The sequence below is a fragment of the Natator depressus genome, chromosome 11, assembly GCF_965152275.1.
Source record: "Natator depressus isolate rNatDep1 chromosome 11, rNatDep2.hap1, whole genome shotgun sequence".
Lineage (NCBI taxonomy): Eukaryota > Metazoa > Chordata > Testudines > Cheloniidae > Natator > Natator depressus.
Genome location: NC_134244.1, coordinates 50567716 through 50585555, shown reverse-complemented (window position 1 = coordinate 50585555; position 17840 = coordinate 50567716). Strand labels below are relative to the sequence as shown.

At 39.0% G+C, this 17840-nt stretch overlaps 1 protein-coding gene across 8 annotated transcripts in view; it reads right to left on the bottom strand.

The window, feature by feature from the left end:
- Window positions 1-17840, bottom strand: part of GULP1 (GULP PTB domain containing engulfment adaptor 1) — a 277029-nt gene that overhangs the window by 25557 nt on the left and 233632 nt on the right. For 7 of the 8 annotated variants that reach the window (XM_074967752.1, XM_074967757.1, XM_074967751.1 and 4 more), the window contains one exon: window positions 2626-2850. The exons of the other annotated variant lie outside the window; for it this stretch is intronic. In XM_074967752.1, coding sequence (XP_074823853.1) covers window positions 2626-2850 — 225 coding nt within the window. The remainder of the gene's footprint in view (window positions 1-2625; window positions 2851-17840) is intronic. 8 annotated transcript variants of the gene reach the window in all.

Below are 17840 nucleotides of genomic sequence, written 5' to 3'. Positions count from 1 at the left end.
TACCATCACTCCCAGGACATAGAATACAGCTCAATCTAGTCAATACAGAACAGACGCTAAAAATAGCTTAAAAATTCAGAATGACAAACCAAACTAAGGCAAAATATATACCACTGATATGGGACAGAAGTATGCAAGTTCAGTTTTACTCACATTATAGAAAATAAGCTTCCGCAAATACTATAATGCCAGATGAAAAATGTACTATTTCCTAATTACTTGGCAAAATAATTCCCAATTTGCTCAAAATGCTGACATGAAAGAGGTTGTAACCAAAGGATTAAGACAAACTGATTTAGGCAGATTATCTCAATGCTACAACCTGTGTGATAAGCAGCCTTAACAGATTCATCGCTCATGGGAGTTCCACAGCCCTCTTGGGCCATGCAGCTGTAATAGGAATTTTGGAAAGGTATTTTCCTTTCTTTAGTAGTTTCTATGTAGCTCAAATTGTCCCATCACAGAGATGCAGTCACAGACAGTTCCATTCCAGAAAAGAAGGGCAGAGCTGGAGATCGGAATGTGATTCCTTAGCAGCACATTCACTCTGTGCAGGATCAAGTAAAACCTTCTACCTGTATAACTAGGTTATTATTATTATTATTTTTAACATAAAATCCATATACAGGTCAAAACCAGCCTTCTCTGCTTCTTGAGACCACACAAATATTTCCCTCATCCACAGCATTCTCTCATTCAGCATCACTCCAGGAGGTGGTGGGGAAGAAGGGGAGATAGAGCAGAGAAAGGCTCTGGGTAAGAAATCAGTGGAGGCAGAATCTCGTTTTCAGTACTTCTTCCTCTCTCACTAAGATGTTCCTCTACTCCCGAGTGTGCAGGGTTTTTTTAAAGTGGTGTTTTCTGCAAAAAGCTAACCTGTTTCTTGAATATGTTGACACTCTCACTTCTACAGACTGTGCAGCTTGGAGAGATTTTATGTATATATAATCTGTATAATATATTAAACTTGGGCTGGAGAGAGTCCTAAAGTATTTATTTCCTGTATATTCATCTATATAGTCGTTATTCAATAGCCTTTTGTGGTATTGTTTTCTCAAAACCACATTATTTCCAGCTCATTAATTTGGAATTCATATTTTATATATATATATTGTGGGATCTGGAAATACTCAGCCCCTCTGAGAATTGGGCCATTTTTAGTTACATGTATTGACATGCCTAATGTAAGGGCTCCACATATAAAAATTTTGGCTTGTCTTTTTACTTCATTCTATTTAATATAAATAATTCTCATGCATGGTTGTGGTAAGATTAGAATTCAACTTCTTTTTTAAAAATGATTAATTTATATGGAACTTTTCACACACACACACACACACACACACACACACACACTCTTGTTGACATCAAGAGGCGTTAGCACATGCACTTCAGAGAAAGCCTATGGGCCAATAGTTCTTGAGAGCATATTGTTTATGTGCAATAGACTCTTGTTAATCTGCACATGGAACTCCCATTAATGTCATGGGAGTTCTGTGTGTAATTTTCAGGCTGTGTAACACAAACAACAGTAATCAAAAAGTGGGCAGATCTCACACTCCTCGTGCAAATAGAACTCCCAATGATGTGAGATGGGGTTTGTCTGCATCAGGAGTATGATATCAGGCCCTGCACGTATTTATGAGCCATAGATTACCCTAGATTCACATGCAGATTTCCCACTGATGTTCATGGAAGATTTTTGTGTGAATTGTGGCTAGTAGATAATAAATGAGAATTTAAGGTTATAAATAGGTCTGCAGAAGCTAGATAGATATGTAAACAATATTTAAGGTCAGTCTTAAATGAGTCTTTTTGGTAAAAGCTTTTCATTCATATTTTGCTGTTCAATATTCCAATTTCTTGTCGTATTCATTGGGCATTTTGATAGCATTAATACAACTAATTTTTATTAAATTTGATAATTAGTGATTAATTCAAAAAATAAATGTGTACTATTAAAATCTGGATGAACATGAGAAGCATTTTTATTCAGTAAACACATGCAGAAAGCCGTGATAATGTTTGCCAAATACAGCCAGATGTCATTTGCAAATGGAGAAAAGATTGTGAGTATTGACAAATTGTTATGAGAAGGCAGTCAATATGCATGTTACAGATCATTTTAGAATAAAATAATTTGCAGCCTTCATTTTGCACAGAGTTCATATAAACTATAGTAAAACAAATATAATGGCTGATTGTTCTTCTGGCTAATCAATACTTTCTCACTTACCCAAGTTCTCTTTCTACTGAAAAAATTAAAGCCCTCCAAATCAGACTTTTGGGACACTGTCTTGAATAATGTAAATACCTATTATTAGTGTAATTACTCTACCAAAATAGCAAACTAGTCCAATAAATATAGCACATACAGGTAAACCATTAGAACGTAAAGAAGAAGAAATGTTAAGAAGTTGGAAAAATAAGGTATTATCTTAAGGATATGATGCAGGCACCATAAAACATCTCAAAAGTCTCCATATTTTAACAGTACCCATAAAAAACCTACAATACATCTGATCTGTCCTTTAACCACTGTACAAAATGTATATTTTAATACAATCAACACACAACAGAGAACATAGGAAAATAGAAAAAAAAGTTTTTGCACAGCAGGATTACACGAGGTCTTGGGATGCTGTATTCATTGACTGGCTTTGGAAGACCACTTTTTGAAGGTGGTGGTGTTAATAGTCCAGATGATAGTCTGGAGTCAGGAGAGCTCATAGGAGTAAGTGTAATGGAAGAGATATCTAAACAAGGAGTTGAATCCTCATTATTACACCAGAAAAAGGTGGAGGGTCTTTGAAACATATGTTGATCATTATCAGACTTTATGTGCAGCAACTGTAAAGGAATCACAGAAAGAGAAAATATTCTAAGGAATAGAAAGTAGTAATGTAAGGGAAAGAAAAAATTCACATTTTATATTTTAAAAAGTTGTTTGCAAATTGCTGTTCAACAGAACACTAAAGAATTTTTTTGTAAATGAAAAGAGAACCTTAAAAACCCATAGTCATTAAAAGTATTCCAGTATTGGTGGGAACAAAGAAGATTCATATATTAAAAATTTAATAAAAATACAATGAATACATTTTCTATGTGGGCACAATGGGTTGCACCCACAAAAATCTGCATGCAACAACATACCTACAAAACCCCATATTTGCACATGCAAAACAGTAGTTAGGCACATAATTAGGGAGGAAAGTTGTTGTGGTTAAAGTACAGGCCAGAATCTGGTTCTCTGTCATGTTAATACACAGTTCCACTGACCATTTTTTCCCCCCAACATAAAAAAAAAATTCATATAATAAAATCCTCATACAATAAAAGCCTGCTATGTAGGCAGTTTACGGGATTTGTTTTATTTTGAATAGGAAGATTGTATTGGCTTCTTTGGTTACTCAGCTATAGAATATGAAAACTATACAGTTCCTACACAGAAATATATATCCTTATGACATTTTTGGTACAACAACAACTAATGCACTTTTGAGTTGAAATGAGATGTGTTTAACTAGATAATTCAAAGTGTCTGAGATCTTCTATCACAAAGGCTCAAATCCTCTTTCCCCTAGCACAGGTAAACAGGGTTCATGACACAGTAGACCTGCTAAAACAATGAGGAGCCCTTGTGGCACCTTAGAGACTAACAAATTTATTTGGGCATCAGCTTTTGTGGGCTAGAACCCACTTCTGTGGTTGTGCTGAGTGGGGAGCCCCTTGCACGTGAACAGTCCAGCATTCTGGGGACTTCTAGCAGAGCAATTCTTTCCAGTTGAAGAGGGGTGAAGCATGAAGGTTCTACCAATTCCCAAGTCCTTCCCACACAATGGCCAGAATAGCTACTGCAGCCTTTGAGTAGCATCACTGGGGCTGGTCCTTGTCTGCTCTGTGACCTGAGGAGAGGATTTCTCCCCCTCCCCACCCCCAGACGCACAGTCAGCAGGGAATCATGTTTTAGATGTGGTGGGCGCTAAGAAGTGTACTTATTCTCATCACCCAAAAGTCTGACAGTAAAACCTTACTTCCCCGATTTTATTTCCTTTCATTTTTAACTTGTTACTTCCTTTTGTTTCCTTTATCTATTTGAATTTTAAGGTTTAAAATAAGTTGTTTTAAAATTATCCTAATAATATGTTTTCATTTAAAATTCTATAGACTTCTCATTTCAAAAACAAAACACACAAGCATTATTTGAAAAGTAAGTGGAAAGGTTTTGTTTGATTTTCCCTGCCATGTCCTGAGTTGAGGTCAAGGTTCTGTGTTTCTCATGAAAAAAATGATGGCTTTACAAACAACTAAATCAGACCAGGGAGTTGCACTCCATCCCCTGCTTTAAGTATTTGTGATGTCATCATTCTCCCCCCCACACTCCCCGGCCTCCAATTTGTCCGCATCCTTTCTGTAGTGGGGGCCCCAAAACTCACCACAATACTCCAGATGTGGCCTCACTAGTGCCGAATAGAGGGGAATAATTATTTCCCTCGATCTGTTGGCAATACTCCTACTAATGCAGCCCAATATGCCGTTAGCCTTCTTGGCAACAAAGGCACACTGTTGACTTATACCCAGCTTCTCATCCACTGTAATCCCCAGATCCTTTTCTGCACAACTGCCCCTTAGCCAGTCGGTCCCCAGCCTGTAGCAGTGCATGGGATTCTTCTGTCCTTAGTGCAGGGCTCTGCACTTGTCCTTGCTGAACCTCATCAGATTTCTTTTAGCCGAATCTGCCAATTTGTCTAGGTCACTCTGGACCCTATCCCTACCCTCCAGAGTATCTACCTCTCCCCCCATCTGAGTGTCATCCTCAAACTTGCTGAGGGCACAATCCATCCCATCATCCAGATCATTAATGAAGGCGTTGAACAAAACTGGCCCCAGGACAGACCCTAGCGCACTCCGCTTGATACCGGCTGCCAACTAGACATTGAGCCGTTGATCACTACACATTGAGCCCGACAAACTAGCCAGCTTTCTACCCAACTTATAGTCCATTCATCCAATATTTGCTTTTTTAACACAATGAATCAGAGGGGGTAACCAACGTCCAAGGTCTGCAGGATACTTCCCTCTCTGGTTGTCTCTGGGGTGGGTCCTCCCTTCCCTCACGGAGGGCCCCTTTGGGCAGCTGTGTCAGTGCCTTAAACTTCCCTCTGCTCTGCGCTGCTGGGGCTGTTGACTGCAGGTCTGCTCACCTCCAGCTCTGCCACCCAAATGAGCTAGTTCCCTGTCTTTTAATTCCTCCAGCAGATGGAGCATTTGCTGCAGGTGTGGCGGGGCTGGCTGAGCCCAAAATAATCCCTTAACCCCATGATGCCCAGTGTGGGGTTTGTACACCCCATCACAAGGTGCTACAGATCGCTTTTAAAAAAGAGATGTGCCCAGAACATCCATGGGCGCTGTCTTCTCTCTTCAGCTAATTTTGAAGCTCTTAGCCAGGGCCGGTGCTGTAACAGGCATGCATTTCCAGGGGCAGATGTAAGGGTTAGAGCAAGGTCAGCCAACACGCAGCATGAGACCCAAAGGTCACATCACCTTAGGCTTTTTAAAGATAAAAAGTTAAAAAGAAAACCCTTAAAACAAAAATCACAAGCCTAAACAAAGTGGAATCTCCCCCAAACTGCGTTGGCTCGTATGCTGCCAACTACTGGAATCTAGCACCACAGCAGCACCTTTCCTTGGCAAATTGTTCTATAATGGTGTCCAGCTCCATCCTTGCAGTCTTGTCTTCCGCAATTGCAAGGAAAGCAAGGTCACTGAACCATGTCCATTTTCCCCTTTTGGTCAAACATCATCATGAAAACTTGACACTATGAAACTCAAGTAGCTCTGGATTCCAAGTGACAAACTGAACACCTCTGTTCCCTCTGTAAAAAAAATAAATGATACAGCCAGAAGGACACAATCTCCTGAATCAAGTCTGAAGAAAATTATGAGTATTTTCCCATGAAATTAAGAACTTCCTCTGTTGCCTTTTCTAAAGTTATATTTTGAAGTCGCTTGGGATGGAGGAAACCAAACAGGGTCGCTACCTCTTGAAATCCTTCACGTTGAGATTTTAGTTCCCTGTTCTGTCTAAAACTTCAAAATATTTCCTTCAATGGTTATCCTTTGCTTCAAAGACAGAATTGTGTGCAAATTCATCATGTGCAGCATTCATGTCTCTTCCTGTGGCTTGATTCCCACCTGTTCTGAGATTCTTTTACAATTTCCTTGTACTTTTCTTCAGATCAGAATTTCCTAACCTCATTCACTGTGCTCTCAAATGTCCTGGCGCAGATCAATTTTCTTTGACTGAAGGATTCCAGAGGCTGCAGCCATGATAACAAAGATCCTATGCCACCATCACAGATTGAGGTAGCACATCCAGGCCATCAAAGACAAGTTGTTTTTTGCTCTTGATGTGTGTCCTCACTGCTCCTGCATTCGGCAACAGTTTCAGCTTATAGGCATTCAATTGTATTCTGAAAATTTACTGTCATTTCTTCAGTGGATTTCATCTGAGCTGCCCATCTAGTCTTGCAGATTGTCTTTAAATGTAAAGATCTCCTTCATTCTTCAGAAGCCTGTTCAATTTCATGTGCTGCATCTATCCTGCCAACTTCTTCAGGGGTCTGAAGCACATCATCAAGTTCCTCTTCCCTTTGCAAAACTTTACTGTTTCAAGCAAGAGCGTGACGGTAACAATCATTTTGGACTTAATCACTTGTTTTCCCTATTGATGGTTAAAGTCTACAAACTATTTATATATTTCCTGCAAAGTTCAAAAGAAAACCTTCAGATCTGGACTGGTCTTCAGCAGCATGCACCAAAAGTATGTAAATTTGATGTGCTGAGCAATCAATGTCTAATGCATACACTTTGTCTCCTCTGCTGACAGATATTCTCTCATTTTGCTCACAGTCCTCCACAAGCTCTGGCCATAACACTGGCCCCATCATATCCCTGTCCAGACATGTCTTTGGGGTCTAATCCATACTTGCAGAATACAACATTAGTTAACTGGTCACACAAGGAGGCAGCATCTGCCTCACTTGCTGCCACAAAGCTTACAAAATGCTCTTTAATACCTACTTTTCCTTCAAAATGATCAGTATTAAACGGAAGCAAAATAGTCATCAGATCAACATGGCTAATATTCGCAGCTAACAGCTTAGCTTTTTTGCAGCTATTAAATATGCATCTCCTGGCTTCTGATGCTAAAAGACTTAAGTTCATCAGTAATTGTCTTGCTTAAGTATTTGATTTCCCTTAGTGTCACTGATATGTTGGGCAAAAGTGATAGTGAGCCTTGCAAGTAGCATAATGAAGTTCAACTAAATACCACCATTGTTGCTCTACAGCACTTCACAGTGGCCATGAAAGGGAGACCTAAACTAGTTAAAGTTTTGACAGCATCAAGCAATATTTTTAGTACTTCTTGCCATTTCCTACTATGTTCAGATGCTTGTTTATCAAAATGTGCATTGATACTATGACCCTTCGTGAACTGTAGAGCTGCCACACGTGACTACATATGTTGTTTGCTCCTGCCATGAACAGACATTGACTTTAGAGTATTCTTTCAATCACGGTTAACCATGCCGATTTTCAAGCATTTGTATCCTTGAACAACCAACAAATTTGACAGCATGCATAATCTGAAAGAGATGAGTATACTAGCCACTTGACATGCAAATCTTCAACGTGGTGCATTTTTCATTCTGTAAAATGAAGATGAAAAATGGTGGCCTATATGACAAACAGGAAACTGTCCATATGGCACATCATTCTCTGTGGACTGGTAAGGACAATCTGTACGAGCATGTGCAACAGCTCAGACGATAAAACAATCTTGAAAGTGATTTATCAGATGGGAATGTCAAACCTATTTCAGCAGGAAGACTGCTTTGACCTGCTTCACTGTTGACCTGCTCATCTACAGGGATGTGGGCTTTTTGGTTTTCTATCATTTCTGGGATCTTTGGCTTCGTAGCTCATCTACAGGTCATCAGCTGTGCTTGTTTCAAGCAAAGTTTCTCTGAAAATATCATCAGCTACTACTACAGGTGCAACTTCAATGGTGCTTCACAAATTGTGTTCCTGACTTAAACCTCGACACAATGACAGATTCATGCTTATTGAACCGAGATGCAGTTCTTGACTTTCTACTTCAGATTGCAGGAGTTGATCATAAAGTTTACAAAATGATAGTGCCTGCTGCTTAGCATCTTTGGAAACAGTTTATAACAAAATCTCCTTTTCTTTTCATTTGCTGAAACCAGACTTCTATTTGTATTGATGGTTGTCATTGTCAGGTATCTTCCACTATGAGAATAACTACATTGGAAATATAGGCTTAAATAAAGTGTATTTTTGTGCTGCTTAATTTGTCCTTCAGTTGTGAAGGTATCCCTTCAAAAATGTTGACTTTCTGTGCGCAGAGAGAGAGAGAGAGAGAGACAGACAGAACTAAAGTGGAGCTGGCTGGGGAGAGTCCTGAGCAGGCAGACACATACTTCTCAGGTTTCAGAGTAGCAGCCGTGTTAGCCTGTATCCACAAAAAGAAAAGGAGGACTTGTGACACCCACAAATACTTCTTTTCTTTTTAAGTACTTCTCAGTGTCCCAGAGCAAGAGGAGGATAGGGAGTCTATGGAAATAAACTTCATTTTCAACAGCAACCTGTTCATTACTGGAACTTGCCCAGGGGCTGTGACCCCTGTAGGATGGGGGTAGGAAACTTCTGCTATCACCAGCCGCTCTTGGGCATGCTCAAATGCTGTGTAATTTTGTAAAGGCATTGCAGGACATGTGGTTGTAGGTTCCTATAAAAATGAGGGCTGGTGGCCAGGGGCAGTGTTAGGCACATGCGACTGATGCAACTGCAGTGAGGGGGCCCCTGGCAATGTTGCCTGTCTCAGTTACTTGTGAGGGAGGGGCCCCAGAATTGGGTGCGGGGCAGACGACACAGGCAGAGGAATAGCAGGTTCAGTTGCTTAGGTTTCCGTGCACTTGTAGGGCTCCTGCAGTTCCAGGGCTGCTCAGCTGCACAACATATACCCAGCTCAGCTTCTGCCATTGTTTGTGGCCTACTGGAACCTCTAAAAAGAGCAATGTGCTGGTCCCCACTGCCCACATTTGAATTTGCCCAAGGAGGGGGCCTCCACGAATTCTGATTGGTAGGACCCCCAATGGCAGAGCCTCCATTTTGGTCAAAGGCTCTTCCCTCCCATTGCCTGGGAAAATTCAAATGCTGGCAGCAGGAACCAACGTGCTGCTCCTCCTAGAGGCTCTGAGTGTAGCTCTGGTGGCAGCATCAGCAGCAGTGGTTCGTGGCTCTGGCTCCTGCAACAGCAGTTTTGGCTTTGGCAGAAGCAATGGTGATAGCTCTAGTGGCAACAGCAGGGCCTGGGCCAGAGGGAGCAGATGGCACAGCATGGAGCCGGGAGGTGGTGGGTGGGAGCAGAGTAGGGATGCAGAGGAAGGGAAGAGTGTAAGGGGGTGAGGCAAGTGAGAGTTTATTTGAATGTGGGACATGTGATGGCATGTGGGAGCCCACAATAAAAACTTGCGCTGAGGCCCATATCTTTGTTCCTCTGCCACGGCACACAGGAGAAGGAAAAGGGGAAGGGGTGGGGGGAACCAAGTGAAGCCCAGTCAGCACTTGCTGACCTTGCTAATTGTTACATCTGTCGCTGTGCATGGCCCTTTTGTTGTATGGTCCCATTTGAGAGGCAAACAGCTGAAAGAAACCTTACTAGCTAAGATCTCAGAGAGACACTGTTTATACTCAGTGGTTTCACCCCCAGCACTCAGTGGGAGGCAGAGAATTCAAGGACTCTGCCCCCGGCCAAGAGGAAGGAGTTATGCAGGCACATGAGTGCTACATGACGGATCTTGGGGAGAAGAACTGCTCCCTCAGGACCTGAGTAGGATATTGGAAATGGCCATGCCATGCATGATGAACACGTTAAGGAGGCTCCAGGTTGACAGGTGCCAGGACCCTGACCCTTAGATAAGAAATTAGTCAAGGAAGAAACAAAGACATATTTTACACTAAGCAAAGGTAAGGTCAGGCCAGGAATCAGCAGACACCTGTGATGCAGTGAGATCCAAAGGCGCGCATATCTTTTCAGTCTGTTTTTCTCTCTCTGACACTATTTTCCACTTGGATTGGTTTCTTCCTCTACTCTTCTGATGGTTTGTCTTTTACTATTTCCCTTACATTGCTCTTCTCTCACACACTGCCCTCCTTCCTGACTGTTCCCTGTTATTTATTCTCATCAAGGGGGTTCTGTGGCTGTCATGGCATTTCCTTCAGTTTTCTTTTTTTTCTGATTCTGGAATTCTGGTTAGTCAGATACTGTAATGCTTGCAGATGCTCGAGGAATGTCTTGAAAAAATATCCAACATTTGAAAAAAAATCCTTCTTGTCTCTAGATCAAAGCCTGTTTGGCTGGTCTGGTGAGATGTTCCTTAGCAGTCAGCCAGGGCTTGGTATACAACTTCCTATGGAAACAGATAGAGTCAACGTGGTTGTGAATGATTACACTTTCAATCAATTGTATATCCCCAGGAAGGCTGGTGGGTAGAGCTGATCCCCTTCTAGATTGCTTCAGGCAGCAATAGTGAAAAAAGGCACACCCAGATATTTTAAATAATGAAAATAGGTTTATTTAAAATAAATAGATGCACTCAGGGATCCATTAAAGTTGTGTGTGCAAGTTCTCTCAAAAGCAGTATCTAAACTCTTATTGTGATACAAATGTAAGCAGCACCACCATATGAAACCAATAAGGGGGAAATCAGATTGCCCCCCACATAATCAAGACCAAATGGAAGAACGACCAGTGATTAATGTACTGCCAAACCACTAAAACACAGAGGAAAAGTAAACAGCACACACACAAGAGTAATGGAAACTTTAGCTGTATATCCAAGTGACTGATTGCATGAAACAGAGAACAAAACACCAAAAGCCAGCAGCAACACCCCATGCCAACAGTTCAAATGCCACACACGAGTATAGCTTTACAGAAACTCCAAAGCTCTATTCCCAACTAAGGAAACCACATCTTTCTAACCACGATACAGTATTACTAATACTTCTCACAGACTTATTCGGGAAGTGGTAACAAATGTGTTAATCTGTTTTGCATAAGACTTCTCGACTGACAGTTATGTATCATATTGAGCAACTATTTAAGCTTTTAACATCACTACCAGCTTTGATAGAGATCATTCTAAAATAAAATTTAAAATAATATTATGCAGAAACTGATTTAATTTTTTAGAAATGCACTGAATGAATATAAATTCAAATAGTAAAAATAATAAAGTTACAGAATCATAATGGACGAAACATGCATGCAAAAGACTTGCTACTTGATGGTTAACTTTCTCTTTCATTCTTTTGCTGAACAATTTGACTGCATAATCAAAATTCCTTTTGGCTTTCTGCCTTGGTTCTCATTACTTTTAATGCCTTGGTGTATGAATGCAACTAAAGATATTTTATTTTGAAAGTTGTTTTCCCCTTTCCAATTCAAATTCACTTCAGGACATCGTAGCTTTATTAGGGTGTTAACTTGGATGGTGTTGCAATCGCCATAACCATGTATTGGTATAGATATTGATGAAATAAGTGAAAACAAAATTTCACACAAGGGAATCAGAGGTCATATATTCACTGCTAAAAGCTTAGGGCCAAATTAATGCCAGGTGTAAACAGGTGAAACTCCATGACTATCAGTGTTTCCCACCCATTTACACTCAGGATGAAACTGAGCTACATGTAAATTTGAAAAATGTAAACAATTAGAATTTACAGCTCTGTAAAATCCTAGGCCAAAAGAAGTAGCTTTCAAAAATATAATTTGGAAAAAATCTTTGTCATGCAACATAGGACTATATTCAGTTTTTTTACACAGTTCTTTCTCAGTCATACGCCACTGGCCTGTAGTTTATTCTCATGAAAAGCAGTATCCTAGCTGCATAACTTCAGAGCTGCTCTATTTAAGTCCCTCAGACAAGCCGCTTTAAAGCCTCAGGGAAGCTCCATGCTGAAATAATGCTCCAAATATGATAATGAATCTGCAAAGTAATGTTTTAAGAATTCCTTTGAAAAGGTTACATAGTAATTTAGAACCTGTAAATATGAGGTTCTCCCATTCCTAGTTACACTTTTATCTATATATTTAAACAAATTTCTTACAAATTGGTGTTCCATCTCAGAATAACACATGATCTCAGGTTTCTTAATAATCTGCATTATCAAAAGGACACAATGTCTTGTGTGCCAGGAACTTCTAGTGAAATGCAATAAATGCATGACATTATGGTATGGTATGCATTCTATTAGCATTTGCCATTACTGCAAGTTATGTGGATGCCAGGTTCTATGTCATTTCATTGGGTTACCTCTATCAGCAGAGCATATGCTGTGTAATTACAATACCTGGTTCTTATATAGCGCTTTCCATCAGTAGATCTCAAAGCACTTTATAAAGGAAGTCAGTAGCATTATAAATCCATCCAATCACTTACTGAAACTCACTAGATCAGTGGTTCTCAACCTATTGACCATTCTAGGCCACATATGTGGCCTGCAATGTGTTATGTGGGATGCATCCAGTACTACCTGTACGGCCCTAAGGATGTCACATGGCCCACCACTCTGTGGTGACTGGGTCACAAGTGGCCCGCGGGTTGCAGGTTGAGAACCACTCCACTAGATCATAGTTTGAGTTGACTGCATTGTTTAAGAAATAATGTGCCCATATCAAACCCATTTTCCACTGTTTTTCTACATTTCCGCTCTTTTAAATAAATCCATTTAAAATGTATATTTTAGTTTCCAGTTGTTTAGTTTCCAGTTGTCTCCACTTGACTTGCCTCTATCCTTACTTAAAATATTTAGGGAAGTCTTGTTTCTATTTTGTTTTTTATCATCAAATTAACGATTTTGCATTACATTTCACATGTCCATGCCATGTGTTAAAACAGGACTTGATTATAATGGACAACTAACCTACCATTCCCACTTGTTTCAGGGACTCTAGATAAGAGAAGGAGGCACGAGTAAGATTTTGCACTGTCATACCATGTGATCTTTTCCAGGGTCCTCAATAGCAATTTTTTTTGTTTGTTTGTAAATTTCAACTGCCAGGCAGTTAACAAATAACAAGTTTTAGTTTTTAAAAGTTTACATGCAGAATGCCACACAATATCACCCATGCATAGACATACATCTGTCTTCCCTCACAGAGTAGAACTCTTGCAATAAATTCAAGCATATATAGTAGCATCCTTTATTTGAAAAGAGAAAAAGTAATATATGTGAAATTTAGTAGAGTACAGTCTTTTCTCATTTTATGCCTAAATGTACTATATCCCCCTGTAGTGCACTGGGACCACAACTTGCCATCTCTCTTTGCATGGGAATTCTGCAGGATTTTTACATAAATATCAATGTCAAGACTTAGTTCTTGTAATTTAAAATACCTTTTAATGATATTAAACCAATAATAATCATGGTTTTAGAATATGAATATCAGTAACTGTCTTCTGTTTGAATAGGAACCTTTGCTCCTGTAAAAAAACTGCAGCTTTACATTATATGGCCATCTAAAGGGAAAACCTTTTACTTCTATTGCAACACTGAGAGACTCTATCCATTTTTTAAAATCTAGAAAACCTTTATCACAGTGAGCATCGCATTCTCACAAGTATTCTTCATATCTCTGAACATCACCAGTATGAATTAGAAATAGCAATTATACACAATCATAGTTGTACAGATGTAAGATAAAATGTTTCCCTCAGATCTATTCTATAAATCTTAGCACCCAGATTCAGTTCTCCCTACATCCATAGAACACCCACTGAAATTAAGGTGAGCTCTCCACATGGAAGAAGAGCAGATTATGGGAGTCACAATCTACCTTGAGAATCTGAGAGTGAAATAATCTCAGTCACTTCCCAATATCACACTCTACAAAGAAAGCAAAGAGACTGAACGAATTAAATTTGAGGGGCTGAAAAGAACCTTTTAATATGCGATACAAAGATCACACATTCAATTCCTGACCACTGAAATTTACCATGAAGGCCAGAGTCTGCTATTTTTACTCCTGCTGAGCAGCACCTCAATCTACAAATAGTGCCAATGAAATTAAAAGGATTATTTAATAGGACTTCATATGAGAAAGTACATCAGAATCTAGCCCAGAATGTTTAATATATCTCAGGCCATTCTTGAGAACTAAATATACATATACTTACAACCTTTTGCATCCCTCAGATATACTACAGGCAAAAAGGAAATATTTTAAGAAGTGGAAGAGGACTAGTACTTTGAATCATGATAATAAAAATTAACACTCATATTCTTAATATTAAGTAAAACAAATGGTTTTAATGGAGCATATGTTTTTACTTTTCTTTAACTATCATACTGATTTAAGATGATGAAGACAAATCAGAAAAAAACAAACCAAAAACAAAGTAAATGTGACGTGGATGACAGATGAAATTATACATTTGTATCCTTAAAGTGCAGTTAACATATTGAGTTGATCTAAGACAAATATAACATATATTTTTATAATTGTAGTGTTTTGTGACTAGACCTTTTTAGATGCAACTTGATGGAAATTTAATCCTACATATTCCATATAAAATTACAACCCCTAAGCTCAGACATTATTTGATTAGATACTGTTTAGTGTATCCAATCACTTTTGAAGTTAACACAGCTGTGTTAAATTCTGATTGTCAGCACTCCTCTCAAAAATAAAACAATGTAACAATATTCCATTTTATCTACTCTTTTACATTGTATCTTATACATCTATCACAACGAAATCCCCCATTTTACTTGATATGCGGCCCTCCAGTCCATCCATGGGTAGGACTTGCTGGGATGGGCAGGAGGAAGAGCTGGCCTCATGCTACCTTGACTACCTGCTCTTACTGGACTGGAATGATGATCATATTCAGGCCAGTTATGTATCCCCTATATGGAAACTTGTCCCCTAACAACTCAAGTTCATGTGCCGGGCCTTCAACAAAGATGACTGGTTTTGCTCAATTATTTTTCATGCTGAAGAAATCCTTAAACAAAGATTAAAAAAATTGTTCCTGGGAGAATTTTCTAAGAGAATTCAGTATTCCTTACTGAGGACATAGGAATCTGGATTCCACACAGCATATGTACCCCATAGTTGCCGAAAAAATTCCTCAAGAGGTAGAGCTGAGTCAGGTCACCAGTCCAGTCAATACTTTGCCAAATCCATACCCATGCCTCTCCTTGGGAGAGGTCAACAAGATAGAATCAGGTTAATATTTAGTAATTAAAGAGGCAGTCTGGTCCCGTGGATAGAGAACTGGCCTGTGAGTCTATGAATGCTCCACACCTCTTGCTCAAAAGGATATTCACATCGAGCTCAATTGTAGCTTTGCCAGAAGCCCCGCACAAGAGACAGTGCATGGCTGCACTGCCCCAGGAGTAGATGTGGAACTAGAACAACTAGGAACCACTCCTCATTTCTTCCCATTCACCTGCGCGTGAGAGAACTGTTGGGGAACGATGATTACAAGGACCCAAAATTGAGATACCCCTCAAAATGCAATGCAGGGAAATTACTAACAAGTTGAGGTTTTTTTGGGTAATAATTCACAAACATAATGTTGGACTTTGAGTAAAAGATCTCTGAAAACCCATGTTTAAAGAAGATAAGAAATGCTGACATAAAGGGTCATCAGCTTTTCCATAATTCTCCATTCAAATAAAACTTAGTTATGAGGATACATACTAAATTTTGATATTGAAATATAAAGATGAAGAATTGTTAAATTATAATTTTTGTTAGAGCTTTGTTAATTCAATAGTTTATAATTTTGGATAATAAATAAGTTTGCATGGGACAATACCAGTGCCAAGGCAACAGGAGGGAAAAGGACAGCCAATAGAGCCTCCCCTGCTACACCTCCATCAGTGTCAGGTGTGGAGAAGGGGACTTAAAAGGAGGAGACCTACCCAGTTGGGGGCTCACCAGGAAGGAGAGCAGAGCTCTGCTACTGCCTCATTGAGGGTAGGCTGGCTCAATAGTAGCACATGTGGTATTATAGCATTGCACAGCAACAGTTAAAGTATTAGGTCTCAGTCCCGCAGTCCCTTAACATGTAAACACTAATTAACTTAAATGGGAACTCCATGTACAAAATGATTGTAAGATAAAACCGATATATACCATATTATGAATGTATATAAATAGTAATATCCAAATGATGGAAAATATGAATAGATCTAATTATTTGATATTATGTCCAAAAGAGGGTCAGAAACCCACCAGACACTGGCACCTTTAAAAAAAAAGTTTTTAAAATTATTACTTCAAAAAAAGGAAAGAAAAACAAACCATAAATATGTCTATTTACAGGCTCAAGTCCTGCCCACTTAAAATTCACCTAGTAATGTTTGTTTATTGGATTCAGATGTTTTAATCTCCTCTAAAAATAGACATATGTATTAAAAATATTAGTAGATCACTAATATACAATGCCAGCTAGTTTCTTTCTGTTTTTTTTTAAAGGAAAAAATTGACAGTCTGATGTTTGAAGTTTTGCTAATTTAGATGTAGGACTTTTCATAAGGATATTTCCTATGCATTTCTTAGTGTGGATTCAAATTATTTTATACTTAAAAAATTAAATATAATTTCACAGTGTGACACAAGAGGAAATAATTATGATACATGCTGTGAATTTGTATGAAGATTAGTACCTCTGAACAACTACAAACTCTTTGTGTTATTGAGTCATACTAGGAAATGCCTAATAATGTGTATTGAGAGCATATCATCTATCATACTTCACTTATAGCATAAAAAACACAGTAATTCATCTGCTATTTTAAATGTGAATGAACAAAACTAGATTTATATTTTTCTGACTGAATACAGTAATTCTTCTGTGTTACATCATCACAAGACTATATCCTTATGAAGTTCCCTGCACATATCTCAATCGGGAATGAGGAAAATTAACAAAAAGAAGCTGCATTTTTCACACTGATTATTAGAAGTGGTTAGCTGGCTATTGAGATGTGATAGTTTTCTGAGAAAGGTCCAGGCTTTGAAATATATTTTGCCCAGAAAGTTAAATTTTCATCAAATTGGAAAAATGTCTCTGCTCACTAACAAGTAACACAAGAAAGGTCATACATTTAAAAAAACAAAAGCAAAAAAGAGGAAGCAGATTTTCCAGTGGTTAGATCTGTGAATTTAAAAATTCCTCTTAAAAAAGTGCATTCAAGTAATTTTAGCAAAATCCCGCAATTACTTTTTATTACTATTTTTAGTAACATCACACATTTTCTTCCCAGAAATGTATAGAGAATATAAAAAAAGGTACATTCATTCTACTTTTACTTTTGTAAAATGTAGTAATTTAGATATCCTTGTTTGAATAAGCATAATTTAGCCTTAAACACATACCCGTCCACATCCTGCAAAGTTTTTAGTGCCTCTTCTAACTATAATATGCTCATCGCAACTGAATGCTGCGGGACTTTGTCTGGCAAGGAGGAAGAAAAGGGATTGTAGGTCTTGAGCCATGGGGGAACCAGAAGTGTCTGGTTTAGATGGGGACACTGAACCACCAGGCACACCAGCTGGGGGGAAAGGGATTTATATCCAGTGCCACACAAATTGTACCCTCTTTCTTCATGAACCAGCAGCGCCCTCTCTCCCACCCATGGGATCAAAGTAGGACCAAGTATTTTATGATCTACAGTGGACACTGTGCTAGTTGCCTTTTTCCTTTAGGAGCTGGGAAGGAATTTTCCCC